This window comes from Rattus rattus, chromosome 1, assembly GCF_011064425.1.
Source record: "Rattus rattus isolate New Zealand chromosome 1, Rrattus_CSIRO_v1, whole genome shotgun sequence".
NCBI lineage: Eukaryota > Metazoa > Chordata > Mammalia > Rodentia > Muridae > Rattus > Rattus rattus.
This window is the reverse complement of record NC_046154.1, coordinates 46,199,761-46,215,607: the sequence shown is the minus strand read 5'-3', so window position 1 is coordinate 46,215,607 and position 15,847 is coordinate 46,199,761. Positions and strand designations below refer to the sequence as shown.

The following is a 15,847-nucleotide window of genomic DNA, read 5'->3' as shown; positions in this document are numbered from 1 at the left end:
TGGTCATATATCTACTATAAAGTCAGTGGTGGGGATCTGGGACATCCAATACTTCAACAGAATAACCTTCCGTTCTAAAGCATCTCCACTGTGCCAGGTGTGATGGCACCTTTAATCTCAGCGACTCATTAGGCAGAGGCCAGCCTAATGCACATAATGAATCCCAGGTCAGCTGGCAGTAGATGGTGGGACCCTGCTACAAACTTTAATAATTAAAATAGAATAGGGGCTGGAGAGATGGTTCAGTGGTTAAGAGCATTAGCTGTTCTTCCACAGGACCCATTGTGGTTGGCTTGCAATGTCTGGAGCTCTAGACCCAGGGGATCCAGTGCACTCTTCTGGACTTTGGTGGAAGCAGACAAAAATGTAGGCAAAACACCCATACATGGATAATAATAAACCTTTTGATTGAATGAATGAATGAATGAATGAATGAATGAATGAATGAATGAGTGAAAGACTCCTCCAGTAGTTTGACTGTTTACCTTTCCTGGGCTGATTGTGAATACTGATGGCCTGGGTCTGATAGTTCCCATCATCGTTCTGTACACACACAAGATGAGAATCTGCCTTTTCATTGAAGCAGGCACCTCCTGCCAGGACATGTTCATTGGATTTGTTCATGGCTTTCATCATCTGCAATCAAAGAGGAGGGCAAATCTTATTCTGCAAGAAAGGGCAATTTTTCTAACGTGGTAAACTACCACCTTCTCAAAGACAAAAAGTCAGTCACAGTTAGTTTAGAAATACATTAAGTTCCCTATGTAATTTAGACATATAACCAATGCATATTTTGCATTTATGTTGTTGTTGCTGTTGCTGTTGTTTGAGACATGGTCGCACTCCTATGTGAACCAGGCTGCCCTTGAATTCATAGACACCTACCTGCCTGTCTTCAGAGTGCTAGGATTGAAGGTGTGCATCACCATGTCCAACTGTTTTGTCTTTCCCAAGTTTACTGAATCCAATTAACACAACTAGTTCAGTTAAGTGTACTTTCTCCTCCTCGCTGCATTGTGTGAGGACACACACCCTAAAATTCTACTTCTAGAAGAATGTCCCAGTTTAACTGCATCTTCCACCTTCTTCAACATCAAAACTGAGACTTTTCTCCAGACATTTATGAAACTCATTTAGTTAATTTTAATAACATATGTTTGAGTTCTTTAATGAATTTTAATGTTCAGTTGAATTCTTTTCAAAACAGTAAAGGTGGTAACTATAAATTTAACTTGAGGGCTGGAGAGAGGGCTCAGTGGTTAAGAGCACTGACTGCTCTTCCTGAGGTCCTGAGTTCAAATCCCAGCAACCACATCTGTAATGAGATCCAATGCCCTCTTCTGATGTGTTTGAAGACAGCTACAGTGTGCTCATACATACATAAAATAAATAAATAAATCTTAAAAAAGATAAATATAGCATGGAAAAGCACTTGGGGAGCTAGGGATGTGGTTGCCCGGGCACTCACTGGGCAAGTGTGAATCCCTGAGTTTTAGATCCCAGCACTAGTGATGAAAAGGTAGGGATGGCTATGACCGTCTGTAACTCCTGTGTGTAGGACGGTCAGAGGCAGGGGGGTTGCTGGGACTCCGTGGCCATTAGGTTCTGTGGAGTGTGACAGAGCAGGACACATGGCATCCTGCTTTGGTGTTTGCATGTGCACAGGCATATGCACACACAAGAGAAAAAGAAAGTTCCTGGGCCATTTTCTTTTAAAAAGACCAAACTTCCCTGGATATTAAACTCCAGCAAGATTAAGTTAATGTTCCTTTCCCCTGTTTTTCCTTTATGTTTTTACATCTGTTTAACTTACTGCTCTTTTTTAATGCCCTATCCTTTCAACAATTAATCTGAAGCTTGTTACAGTCTCTGTTTCTTTCTCTGTGGTAAGTAGCAACACCATTTCCTTCCTGTACCCATTCATCTGCTCTGTTTCTATGCATTCATCCATCCCCAGTATTCATGTAAACTAAACCACACAAAATGTGACCATCAATCTAGCTATGCTCACTCAGCATTTGGGTTTTTTGTTTTTTATATTTATTTTTATGTGAATTGTGCTTTGTCTGAATGTATGTATATGTACCATGTGTGTGGCTGGTGTCTGTGGGGGTAGAAGAAAAAGCCAACTCCCTTAGAACTAGAGTTGTGAATAGTTGTGAACTAATATGTGGCTACTTAAAACTGAGCCTGGGTCCTCTGCAAAACAAATGCTCCCAACCGCCAAGCCACCTCTCCACATCTCTAGCCATCAGCACAATGTTTTGAAGGCTCATTCAAATTATAACATATAACAGGGCTTGTTTTTCTTTTGGTTTTGTTTATTTGTTTGAGACAGAATTTCTCTCTGTAGCGCTGTCTGTTCTGGAACTTGCCCTGTAGACCAGGCTGGACTTGAACTCACAGATCTGCCTGCCTCTTGCCTTTTGAGTGCTGGGATTAAAGGTGTGTGCTACCACCACCCACCTCAGAACTTCCTTTTTAAAAAAGTGTGTGTGTGTGTGTGTGTGTGTGTGTGTGTGTGTGTGTGTGTGTGTGAGAGAGAGAGAGAGAGAGAGAGAGAGAGAAACTCCCTATCTTTGAAAAATAACTATATAGTCTGTTGTGCTTTGAATGGCCCACATAGGCTCATATATCTAATTCTTAGTCACTAGAGTGTAGCACTATTTGAAAGGATTAGAAAGATTTGGAGATGTGGCCTTGTTGGAGGAAGTGTATCACTGGGGATGAGCTTTGAGGTTTGAAAAACCCATGCCAACCCCAGAGACTGTTTCTCAGACTACAGACCAGGGTGTACCTCTCTGGTCCAGCACCTGCCAAGATGCCACCAAGTTCCCCACCATGATGAAAATAAAATAAACATCTGAAACTCTAAGCAAGTCCTCAATTAAATGCTTTCTTTTATAAGAGTTGCCTTGGAGATAGTGTCTTCACAGCAACAAAACAGTGCCCAAGACACAGCCCTTTGCTCATACTGTGATGACATTTTTTACTTTTTGCTGCTTTTATTTCTGCAGATATTGTCTCATGTAGTTCAGGCTGGCTTCCAACTCACTCCACAGCCATGCGGCAGAGAACTGCTTTGTCTTTTAACCCTCTTGTCTGCCTCCTGGTGCTGGGGTCATACTGTATAACTTTATGGTTTTACTACGTTTATTTAGTTTGCTGGTCCATTTTGATTCTGGCTCTATGTAAGCAAAATTCACTTGTTTTTAACATCCTTGCTTGAGATGTGTTTAGCAAACTATCAGCTGTGTTTCAGTTTTTTTGACTGCCAGGCACTAGGAAAGGCTAACTAAACTTCAGTGAGGGGCTTCCTCCCTTCCCATATTCCTTCTATTGTGCGTCAGCAGGATGAGTCAGCACGAGAAGTATGAGATGCAGATGTGTAACCTGAGTAGGTTTGTGAGTCAGATGATGTACAAAAGAGAGTGGTGCTGTGACTATGTTGTAGAACCAGAGGACTCTTTGTTTTTGGAGTCCAAAGCTTTTGTGTTTCACTCTCTACTCAACAAGTGGCAGAATTAACCCACATTCTCATGACAGTCTTAGTGTAAGGTGAAACTAGGCTTATATAAAAACTATTATGTCCAGTAGGAAGAGAGGTTTCAGACCATGCTTGCTGGTTCATTTGAGTTGATTTGTACATAATCTGAGGAGGGATGGGGTACAGTGTCACTCTCTTCTGTGTGGAAATTCAGTTATTTTAGAGCCATCTGTTGAAACATGTCCCTTGCCATCTAGTATCCACAACACCCTTGTTCACACCAACTGACCACACGTACAAGGATTTCTCAGTCCTAAATTCTATCCTGTGCCAGCACAGCACTGTATACCCTTGTAATACATTTTAAAGATTTATTCAAGCTTTATTCTCCATCTCTAAAACCATTTCAGAATTGTTATTTGAGACCCATTACACTTCCCTGAATGTCAAGTATTGGCTTTTTTATTTTTCAAAGAAAGGCTGTGAAAATGTGAGATTTCTATGAACTCTGCAGAGCATGCTGAGCAGTGTGACTGTGTCGGCATGGAGTTTCAGGGACATGAGGTCATCTGCATATCTAGTTGTTCTTCAGCTTCTTCTGCACCTCTTACAGTTTTCACAGTGTAAACCTTCGCCTCCCTGATTAAACTGTAGGCATCAATACAGCCTGAAGTCATTACCCCACAGCTCTGTTTGTAAATTTTAAAGTAGATATTTGCTGGCCTCAGTGGTGTGCAGCCAATGATCTTCAGCTTCTCATCTTCCTGCCTCTACCTTCTGAGTCCTGGGATTACAGACGTGTGCCACCATTCCTGCTTCATGTGCTGCTGGGGACCGAACTTTGATCTTCCCACATACTAGGCAGCATTCTAGGAAGCCCTCGAAGGTTAACTTATTTTCTAATTTAAAAGTTACTTTTAATTATGTGTAGTTGTGTCTACACGAAAGCAGAAAGTATTCTTAACTGCTAAGCCCTTTCAAAGACTTTTTTATTTATTTATGCCTGCATGTATATGTGAGCACCTTCTGAATGCTTGGTGTACAATGAGGTCAGATGAGTGCATCAGATCCCTGGACCTGGGGTTAGAAATGGTTATGAGCTATCATGTGGTGCTCGGAAATGAGCCCAGGTCCTCTACAAGAGCAGCAAGTATTCTCAACTGCTAAGTCTGATGGGGGTGGAAGAAGCTTTGAGTATTGAGGTTCTGAATGAATATATACTTTTGATACGGGGTCATGTCAAGGACTCTAAAGCCTGAGACAAAGGGAAAAATAGCAGTGTTCCCTGGGCTAGCCATAGGAAAATGGCAAACTACCCTTTTGGCCCAAGTGTGGATGCTGACAGTGTGTGCCAAAAATGTCCACAAGACTGTTGCCACTGAGATTAGTTAAACTTGATCCCGCTGGATACCACAAACCCTGCCTCTTTGTTTATCTGTATGTAATAACCCCACCTCCCAGTTTAACTGTACACAATAAATAGTCTGAACTTCTAGGGTGCTGGCGTTTTCATCCAAGACCACAAACCATCTGATTCAGGTTTTTTGTGTGTCTTTCCATTCCCTGGCTGCCCCAGACAGGCCCATCCTTGGGGGTCTGTGCAAGGACGCAACATGAGCCAGTTCTCTAGCCCCTATTTTTTAAATAAACATTTTAAATTTATTTTAGTGTGTGTGTGTGTGTGTGTGTGTGTGTGTGTGTGTGTGTGTGTGTGTGTGTGTGCAGGTCAGAGGACAACTCTATGGAGTTGGTTCTTTCCTTTTGCCATGTAGGTCCCAGGGGATCAAATTCCAGGTGGTCAGACCTTGCTATCTAAGAAGCAGTACTTGGGAACAACTCCAATCAGTCGGTTTAATGCTTAGCCAGAGTCAACTGTGAGACAAATTTATCATTTGCAATTTACATTTGTATCATGTGAAAGGGAGATGACTTGCACGTAGCGATTTAAAGAATGCCACATCTACCATTTCCTCCAAAGCATTGAGCTGAAGAGGCTTCTAATTGTATCTGCACTAAGCAGACTAAGAAACATGTCCGGGGCTGGAGAGATGGCTCAGCGGTTAAGAGCACTGACTGGTCTTCCAGAGGTCCTGAGTTCAATTCCCACAAACCACATGATAGCTCACAAGCATCTGCAATGAGATCTGGTACTCTCTTCTGGTGTGTCTGGAGACAGCCACAGTGTACTCATTTAAATAAAATGAATAATAAAAGAAAAAAAGAAACATGTCCAATTCAAACATCCTGAATAAATTACCTGGCATTGAAGGAAATCATTTCCTTGATTTATCTGGATGCTAGTTTCAAGTCCAACATGGTAAACTTCTATTCCTCCAAGAGCTGAATTACCATATTTTACTTTCACTATGTTCATTTGCAAAAGAAGATTTTCTCAGATAGATTCTTACTAACCATGAAATAGATTTATGCTACCACCTGATTACATAAGTAGTGCTTGACTGTCTTATTTGGTTATTTCTGTACTCCAGAAGTTTAAATTCTATCTCTCCTATCTATCCCTTTCTCCATATTAATGTATAGACTTTCTCTATAGTAATTTCCTAATTACATTTTTTCTAGACATACCTAGATTTCATGTAATCTTAATCACTTTGATTATTTCCATATAATTTTCAAAGCCCAGCTCAGATGTCACACTTTATCTTGACTACCACTTAGAATCATGTTTCTGATGCCCTAGCCCTGAACTAAGTTTTCTGTCTTGCCTCCCTTCCTAACGGTACCCAAATATGCTTCTTACTTGCAAGAGTGCCACTCCCTCACTCACTTTCTCTTTCTTTTTCTTTTATTTTATTGAGACATGATCTTACTATGGAGTCCAGGTTGATTCTGAACTCATGATCCTTCTTTCTCAGCCTCCCAAGTGTTGGGAGTATAAGCATGTACCACTGTGCCTCGACTTAGGACTACTCCCTGACACCCCACCTATTTTAGTGATTGATTGCTCTGGAATTAAACAAGAATTTGTGCGAAACTGTAATATTTTCTTACCCAGTGAAAGAGTAACAATATAAACCTCTCGTGTGGTAAGCTGACATACTTATCCTCACTCAAGGCAATGCGTGCAAACGGAGATTGGTCTCTGCAATTACAAATATATAGACTAAATCCTCTTTTAGTGGTTAAAAATAGTTCATGTAGGAAAGTAAGACAAGGCAGTATGAAGGTGGTCAGTGTCTTAGAGACTGTTCTATTGCTGTGAAGAAACACCATGACCAAGAAAATTTATGGAAGGAAGCACTTAGTTGGAGGCTGGCTTACCATTTCAGAGGATTAGTCCATTCTCATCATGGTGGGTAGCATGGCAGGCAGATGTGCTGGGAAAGTAGCTGAGAGCACACATCTGATCCACAAGTTATAAGCCAAGAGAGAGAAAGAGAAAGAGGCTGGGCCTGGCATGGGCTTTTGAAATCTCAAGCCCAGCCCCAGTGACAGAACTCCAACAAGTGCACCTATTCCAACAAGGCCGCACATCCCAATTCTTCCCAAACAGTTCCTGTAACTGGGGATCACGAATTCAAATAGGTGAGCCTATGGGACCATTCTCATTTAAACTGCTACAGGCAGAATCGGTTTCAGTGTTGTCACTAAGATCTCTGTCACTTCACTTGCACGAGTGTTACCTAACAACTAAGCAGATGTATATTTAAGACTCTCAGATGGGTGAGTTACAGGAGATTGGATAACATGGATCCCTGGGATTGTGTCGCTCACTGGGAAATCTGCTCTGAGTTGCAGTGAGGCTCAGCCTTCGCACTCTCCTTTAACTGAAGAGCTCTGCTTGAATGTTAATCACAGGACTAAATAAGGTCAACTACAGGTGAGACACAGGCGAGACACAGGCGAAAGAAGTGAACATAAAATTATTAAGAAACAAACCCTGAGTAAGAGGGAGTTAGGAGGATGGACAGAGAGACACATGGGAGGTAGAAGCGAGGGACATTCAGTTTGAAGGAGGTTTCTTGAGACAGTGAGAAAGGAGCATTCTTGCTATGATGCCAGCTGAGGAGGAAGGTCGGCGGGGAGCTTTCTCTGCCTCTGAGCTAGCAGGCTTTCACCCTAACATCTGGCCTTCAGGTCTTCACTGGTAAAATTGAAGAATTGAGATTTTGTTTAAAACAAACAAACAAACAAACAAACAACCCACCCAACAACATTTGGTGCTCCCACTGCAAGACCACATGGACAGAGAAATCATGCCAGCTGTAGACCAAATGAGAAGCCACCAGATTTGGTAAAGTCACCTGGGAAGTCCTCAAGGAGAGAGTTAAGTAATATTGAAAAGAAAAATCTTTCCCACCTTAAGCATGGAAAATATCATAATATAGGGTGTTAGGACCTTATCTAGTGCCACTTTACATGGTGTGAAATAGTAGCAGAAAATGAAAGATAAATGACTTAACTGAGATTGGCATAATACAGACTAAAATTCCTATCGGTCTGGTAATTCACATTTACCCTTAATAGCCACAGTGCGGGTTTCTTGTGCTAAATATGAAATATAGTTAAGATACAAGCTTTAGAAAGACTTATAGATGAAAATAACAAAAAGACTCAGACACAGACAGAGGAATTTAGACAAGAACCTGTAGTACCACCGTATGATGAAACTAAAAGGGGTGGCCAAGGCTGTTAGAAAACCAACCTTAGTTTATCCAGATACTGTACAAGAACTACCAGCAGACAATGGGCACCCCCAAGGTTATGAAGAAATTAAATGGAATCCTATAGACAGACTTGAGGAAAATTAAGGAAATGATAGTTTTGTATGGTGTGTATTCACCCTATGTGAAGCACTTAATTCATGGGCAACTCAGAACAGAATTATCCGTCAAGACTAAAAGATTTGGCAACAGCAATATTAGAGGGTTCTCAGATACAATGGCAACATGGTGGGAAGAGGAAGTTAGGGGCATAGAATAATGAAATAGGGCTAGAAGTATCAATATTTCCCAAGCTCAGCTGCTAGGTAAAGATTAATATGCTGAGTTACAAAGGCAGCTTGAATTTGATGATCATACCGTGACACTGTGTTGTTTAAATGCTTAGGACAAGGTTGAAGAATCAATCAGGAAAGATGTCTGAGTCATGTACTAAAATTATACAAGGCCTAAAAGAAGCCTTTACTTACATTTTTTGCAAAGATTGATTTCAGCTGTAAATAGAACACTATCAGATTCTGAAGTCAGAAAAATACCAATTGAATCATTGGCTTCTGAAAATGCTAATTCAGAATGCAAAAGGGTGATAAGGCCTTTAAAGGTGAAATTAACACCAATAAATGAATGGACTAGAAATACGGGTGATACTGAATCTCATGTTTATGATGTCACTCTGATAGAAGTAATTTCTAAAATTTTTAAGAAAAATCAAAACATCAGATGTTTTAATTGTGGTAAGCAAAGTCATCTGGAAAGGGGCTGTAGGCAAGGTGTTCCTAGAAACAATGTTTTTTTCTAGAGATAATCCAAAAAGAAGGCCCTAACGGAAAGAGTGGCAAAGGCTGTTATTGTACTAATAAATGCAGATCAACAAGGGACAGTCAAGTTAATCCTTTGCCACGGGAAAATACCCTAGGGGACCTCCGTCAGGCCCTGATATCCAATTTGATCCAATCATTTCCTGTTAGTGTTGGTTGGAGAAACTCATCTATAGAGCAGTTAAAAAATGTAATACATGTTGTTAAAAACAACAATGTTCTGGATGTAATCAAGGACAGAATAGCTTCAGTAGATAAAACAAAAAATTCAGGAGAGACAAGAAAACAAATACTTTGGCAAACTGCTAAAAATGATCAGCGGCCAAAAAAAAAAAAAAACAAAAAACAAATAAATGGCATTGAAACTGAAGGTTTGGTAGACACAGGAGCAGATGTAAAATCTTGGCATCCAGATTGGCATCTTTAGGAGGTGAATAATCAACTTCTAGAGATTGGGACTCTAAGGTAAAACAAAGTCCAAGACGGGCTGAGCATGAAAGAGCCAGAGCTGGGGTCAGTCTAAGGCCAGGGGGAGACTCCCCACATACAGACCTCCATGCACAAAGACCCTCCTTCCAGGGAGGGTAGGGCTGGCTTAGTTCCTGGAGCAACTGCAAGCCCAACCGTCACACAAAGCCCCCTCCACTCCCTACTGCCCCCCCATGTCCAGAACAGTCCATTGACCACAAGTCAGTTTGAAGGTCGCTTGTCCCATCAATAGTACCCTGCCTAATTACCACTGTTTGCAAGGTCTATAAGTCCCTGTTAGACTCTGCTGAGGGTCGTCTCCCCTTGAAGTGGGATGACCTTGACATGTTGGAATGATTAAACTCCTCTTGCTTTTGCACTGATCACCACCTCCGTGAGTCTCATTCAAGAGGTCCTGGAAGAAGTTCAATTTGGACCTCAAAAGTATATAGGGCCAGAAGGACAAACAGAAAAAATTAAAGCCATATATGGCTAATAGAGTCATGAATTTATGAGAACGTGATTTGTTGTAGCAATGGAAAACACAGACGAACATTCCTCCAATCTCAGAAACAAGCCATAAAATAAAAAATGTTTCTGAGGAAAATATTAAACAGACTGTTAAGGTTGTTCATAGCAAAAACAACAGCTGCAGAGAGACATTGGCTAGTTTTGTTCTAAACTGTTGAGTTAAAGAGCCTGTGTATGTTTAAAGATGTGCTGTCCTCAGAATGGAAACTGGGATATGTGTTCGGTTGGGGAAGAGGTTTTGTCTTTGATTCCACAGGAGGAAAAAAGCTGTGGATACAATCAAGATCGATAAAGATAGATTTGAATACTAGAGACATACTGAATAAGGAGAGTCAGATAGCATTGGACAGTTTGGTCATTCAAACTAACCTATAGAGACTAACAAATGCCTTTCATATGATCATGCAGGAAAAAATAAAAATAAAAATAACATTTCTGAATAATTTAACAAAGGCACACTTGCCTTACTGTAATGAAGTGCTTTTGGAAAGAATATTTTTGTTGTTTAGTATTAAAAAACACAGCTAAGAGATTTAAATAGTGCTAAATAAATTCTAAGGGTTACTATAGTTTCAACTTGTTTTCTAAATCTCTAAGAGTTGGAGCAATTTGAAGATAAGATAGAATATTTGAGCAGGCAATGGTAGCCATGCCTTTAATCCCAGCAAAGATAGGCTGATTTCTATAAATTAGTTGTTTTCTAAATTCTGGAGTTACGGTGAAGAAGGCAGTGGTGGCACAAACCTTTAATCCCACCACCAGGGACAAAACTCAGGTACAGTTCCTAATCGGCATGTGTGCATATTAGAGAAATCAAATATCACATTTACAGACTATTATAAAGATCCTCAAAAGGGTTACTAGAAAGGGAGCTAGTTCCCAATGGGAACAGGAACAAAGTGCAGCTTTTGTGACTGTAAGCTCATCTCTGTGCATAGAACCCAATTAATACTAAACCAAATGATATCCTAATTATGGATATCAGATATATTGGTGACTTGGCAACTGGAGACTCTTCATAAAGCAAAAAGGAGTCCACTAACATTTGCCAGTTGGCTTCTATTGCAAATATTTTCCATATATGGAGAATAACTATTCTCTCTGCAGCCAGGAGAAGGCAGGGCAAAGTCCAATGTGAGGAGTCCACAGGTCCACCTTCCCTCCAGGCATCTGCATGCCAGGTGGAGAGGGCTGAGCCCAGGATGGGCAGAACCCGATCTGACTGAGAGTGAGTTCTGAGAATATGGAGAGGCTGGAGGGGAGAAAACCTTCCCCGGAGTTTTTGGGTGTGGCTCTTTATGATGAAGGCCTTCCCCCGAGCTGCAACCCTTAATAAAGAGATGATCCCTTGCTTGTTCATACTGGTTTTTTGATGGTGGATATGAATGCACACACCTTTTTGGGGGGTGAAGCAGGGATTAAATACCTTTTGTAGGAAGGAATACCCAGGGAGGGAAAACTCATTGGCTGAATACACAGGGCCTATCTAGATGCCTCATTAGCACAGAGAATTTCAGGTTTTTTTTTTTTTTTTTTTTTATTAACTTGAGTATTTCTTATGTACATTTGAGTGTTATTCCCTTTCCCGGTTTCCAGGCAAACATCCCCTTCCCCCCTCCCCTTCCTTATGGGTGTTCCCCTTCCCACCCTCCCCCCATTGCCGCCTCCCCCGACAGTCTAGTTCACTGGGGTTCAGTCTTAGCAGGACCCAGGGCTTCCCCTTCCACTGGTGCTCTTACTAGGATATTCATTGCTACCTATGAGGTCAGAGTCCAGGGTCAGTCCATGTATAGTCTTTAGGTAGTGGCTTAGTCCCTGGAAGCTCTGGTTGCTTGGCAGAATTTCAGGTTTTTATGCTATGTGACTGACTGAGATGGCCCCTCAGTGGGGTGTCATGGTTCTGAGTTCCAGAGCAGGCAGAGACAGGTAGGTAATGGCTCTACTTCTGCCATTCTCATTTTTGAGATTCCTGGAGTTTGAGCTCATTCAGCCTTACCACTTCTTATAACTGTCTGGTAACAAGGTCCCACATGCTCTAAATCTCTTTGAGAAACAAATCTGGACATATTTTTGAGGCATGGAAAAACCATACTCAGTCATTGCCTTGCGTCATAAGGGCAGCCCTTACAATGGTGGATCGGATACTTCAAAGGCAGAGCCCTTTGTAGGCTTAGCCATGCAAAGAAAGGTATCAGAGTAGAACCGGTGCCTATCTGAATTGCTTTGTGACAAGGATGTGGAAGCAAAGGGTCTATGCCTTCCCCACTGAGGAAATAGCTTAGTTGTCTAAACTGCTCACCCCTCTTCCAAAAGAGGCACCTATTGAACTGTGGGGACCCACAGAATGCTCACAATATTTGGCTAATACACAGTTTACTGATGGTCATCAACTACTGATGGAACTAAAACTAATGGAGAACAGCAGCCTATAGACTGGGGATAGAGTGGCCAGTACCAAAGAAAGAACCACAAAGTTAGTGCAACACTATTGGCTATCAGCAATAAGGAAAAATCTCTAATTTCTCTAGTTCATGGTGTGTGTGCAATGGAAAACCACTGACTGGCAGATACATGTCAAAGATACCTGGACATGGGAGGCATAAATGGAAACAGAAACCACAAAACCTGATAAAGCTTCGCAAAGACATCCATTTTATGGAGCTCATGCAGGCAAGGCAAGCAAAATGTCTGAAAATAATGAAATAGTGAACAAATTGGCATCATCTTTAATTAAGACCTGAATATTAAAATTTACTGGAGAAAAAATTCAGAGCAAATCAGCAAGAATGATAGATTATACATTCTAAAAACACAAAAGTTTACACCTAACACTAAATAATAATGGGAAATGGAAAACCAAATTAAACTAGGACAACCATAAGGAATTCCTAGCCAAGGGGAGGTTTGGAGGTACATGCCTTTAATCTCAATACTGGGGCAGGGGCAGGGGCAGGGGCAGGGGCAGGGGCAGGGGCAGGGGCAGGGGCAGGGGCAGGGGCAGGGGGGGCAGGGGCAGGGGCAGGGGCAGGGGCAGGGGCAGGGGCAGGGCAGGGGCAGGGGGGCAGGGGGCAGGGGGCAGGGGGCAGGGGCAGGGGCAGGGGCAGGGCAGGGGGCAGGGGCAGGGGGCAGGGGCAGGGGGCAGGGGCAGGGGGGGCAGAGGGGGCAGGGGCAGGCACAGAAGAGTTATAGTGATTTGAATGTAAAGGCTGCTTTAGAAAAGACAGGCTGAAGTTTAAAGTGAAATTTTTTGTGCTTTAAATATAAATATACTTAAACACTGAATTTATAAATAAAGAGAATGGGACTTTAAATTTTTTCAATTAAAAGATAATATTTTCCTGTTGTTAAAAAACATTTTGCCCTAGTAAATATATAAATAGCCAAAAAGGAACACACCAGAGTTAGGGCTGGGGCAGGATTTTGCTTTTATTTTTCTAGGAGAATAAAAGCATCCGAGTAAGAAAGCTAGAGACCACTGGACAAGTAAAACACTTGAAGAAAAAGGATGGATCATCAGAAACAATGCCCCAAGAAAAAGAGTAAACTGGCAAGTGGTATCACCCACCTCAGCTGATGGCCTGAAGTCCCAGCTTGGAGACCAGGATTAGCACTAACACCATGTTAGAAGGGACAACCACCAATGCGTGCAGGGGAGGGACGGCCCAGGCAGACCCTTGCTTCTCTCTTTCTGTCAGCATCTGGCCAGTCCACAGCAGATTCCCAAATGCTTGTCTCTGCTGCCCTCTCCAGACACAAGTGGCAAGTGGCCTTTATGTGGTCCCTATTCAATTAAAAATGAACCCACACACCTATGGTCACTTGATCTTTGACAAAGGAGCTAAAACCATCCAATGGAAGAAAGATAGCATTTTCAACAAATGGTGCTGGTTCAACTGGAGGTCAGCATGTAGAAGAATGCAGATCGATCCATGCTTATCACCCTGTACAAAGCTTAAGTCCAAGTGGATCAAGGACCTCCACATCAAACCAGATACACTCAAACTAATAGAAGAAAAAGTGGGGAAGAATCTCGAACACATGGGCACTGGGGAAAATTTCCTGAACAAAACACCAATGGCTTATGTTCTAAGATCAAGAATTGACAAATGGGATCTCATAAAACTACAAAGCTTCTGTAAGGCAAAGGACACTGTCATTAGGACAAAACGGCAACCAACAGATTGGGAAAAGATCTTTACCAATCCTACAACTGATAGAGGGCTTATATCCAAAATATACAAAGAAGTCAAGAAATTAGATTCCAGAGAGCCAAATAACCCTATTAAAAAATGGGGTACAGGGCTAAACAAAACATTCTCAGCTGAGGATTATTGAATGGCCAAAAAAAAAAAAAAAGCACCTGAAGAAATGTTCAATATCCTTAGTCATCAGGGAAATGCAAATCAAAACAACCCTGAGATTCCACCTCACACCAGTCAGAATGGCTAAGTGATTTCCAACCACTCCAGAAATCAGTCTGGAGGCTCCTCAGAAAATTGGACATTCTACTACCTGAGGACCCAGCTATACCTCTCCTGGGCATATACCCAAAAGATGCTCCAACATACAACAAAGACACATGCTCCACTATGTTCATAGAAGAATTATTTATAATAACCAGAAGCTTGAAAGAACCCAGATGCCCTTCAACAGAGGAATGGATTCAAATAATGTGGTACATATATACAATGGAGTACGACTCAGCTATCAAAAACAATGACTTCATGAAATTCATAGGCAAATGGAATGAACTAGAAAATATCTTCCTGAGTGAGGTAACTCAATCACAGAAAACCACACTTGGTATGCACTCACTGATAAGTGGATATTAGCCAAAACGCTCGAATTACCCAAGATGCAATCTACAGACCACAGGAAGCTCAAGAACAAGGACGACCAAAGTGCGGATGCTCCCACTCCTTCTTAAAAGGGGGAAAAATATTCATAGGAGGGGATATGGAAGCAAAGTTTAGAGCAGTGACTCAAGGAATGGCCATTCAGAGCCTGCCCCACATGTGGCCCATATAATACAGCCACCAAAACTAGATAAGATTGATGAAGCTAAAAAAATGCATGCTGAAAGGGACCGGATATAGATCTCTCCTGAGAGACACATCCAGAGCATGTCCAATACAGAGGTGAAGGCTAGCAGCAAACCACTGAACTGAGAATGAGAGGAAGTATTGAAAGAGTTGAAGGAGCTTGCAACCCCATAAAAACAACAATGCCAACCAACCAGAGCTTCCAGGGACTAAACCACTACTGAAAGACTATACATGGACTGACCCAGGGCTCCAACTGCATATGTAGCAGAGACTAGCCTTGTTGGGGCACCAGGGGAAGGCGAAGCCCTTGGTCCTGCCAAGGTTGGACCCAGTACAGGGGAATATTGGGGAGCACTAAGGAGGGTGTATGGGGGGAATACCTGTATGGGGGAGGGGGAAGGGAAGGGATTGGATGGGGGCTTATGACCAGGAAACCGGAAAGGGGAATAACATTTGAAATATAAGTAAAGAAATATATCTAATAAAAAATTAAAAAAAAAAATAAAGCTTGGGTTGGAGCATGGCTCTCTCCTCTAAACGCATTCATGCCTCTTGTTAAAGGAAAACCCAAAATCTCTGTCTCATATCAGAAAAGCCACCTGGTATGGGACAGAGGGAAACAAAAAATAAGGGGTTATTCTATTGACACTAATCTCATAATGTTTTTAGTGTTCATTTGACTCTCTAAAACTTTGCTTAAGGTATAAATATTATCTCAAAATCTATTTACACACACACACACACACACACACACACACACACACACACACACACACACACACACACCCCTTATTTTGTCGTGAAACTAGTAGTCAT

At 41.8% G+C, this 15,847-nt stretch overlaps 1 protein-coding gene across 3 annotated transcripts in view; it reads right to left on the bottom strand.

Moving 5' to 3' along the window:
- The window catches only part of Zfyve9 (zinc finger FYVE-type containing 9), a 155,035-nt gene that overhangs the window by 16,888 nt on the left and 122,300 nt on the right, over positions 1-15,847 (bottom strand). For all 3 annotated transcript variants that reach the window (XM_032900566.1, XM_032900575.1, XM_032900583.1), the window contains one exon: positions 486-636. In XM_032900566.1, coding sequence (XP_032756457.1) covers positions 486-636 — 151 coding nt within the window. The remainder of the gene's footprint in view (positions 1-485; positions 637-15,847) is intronic.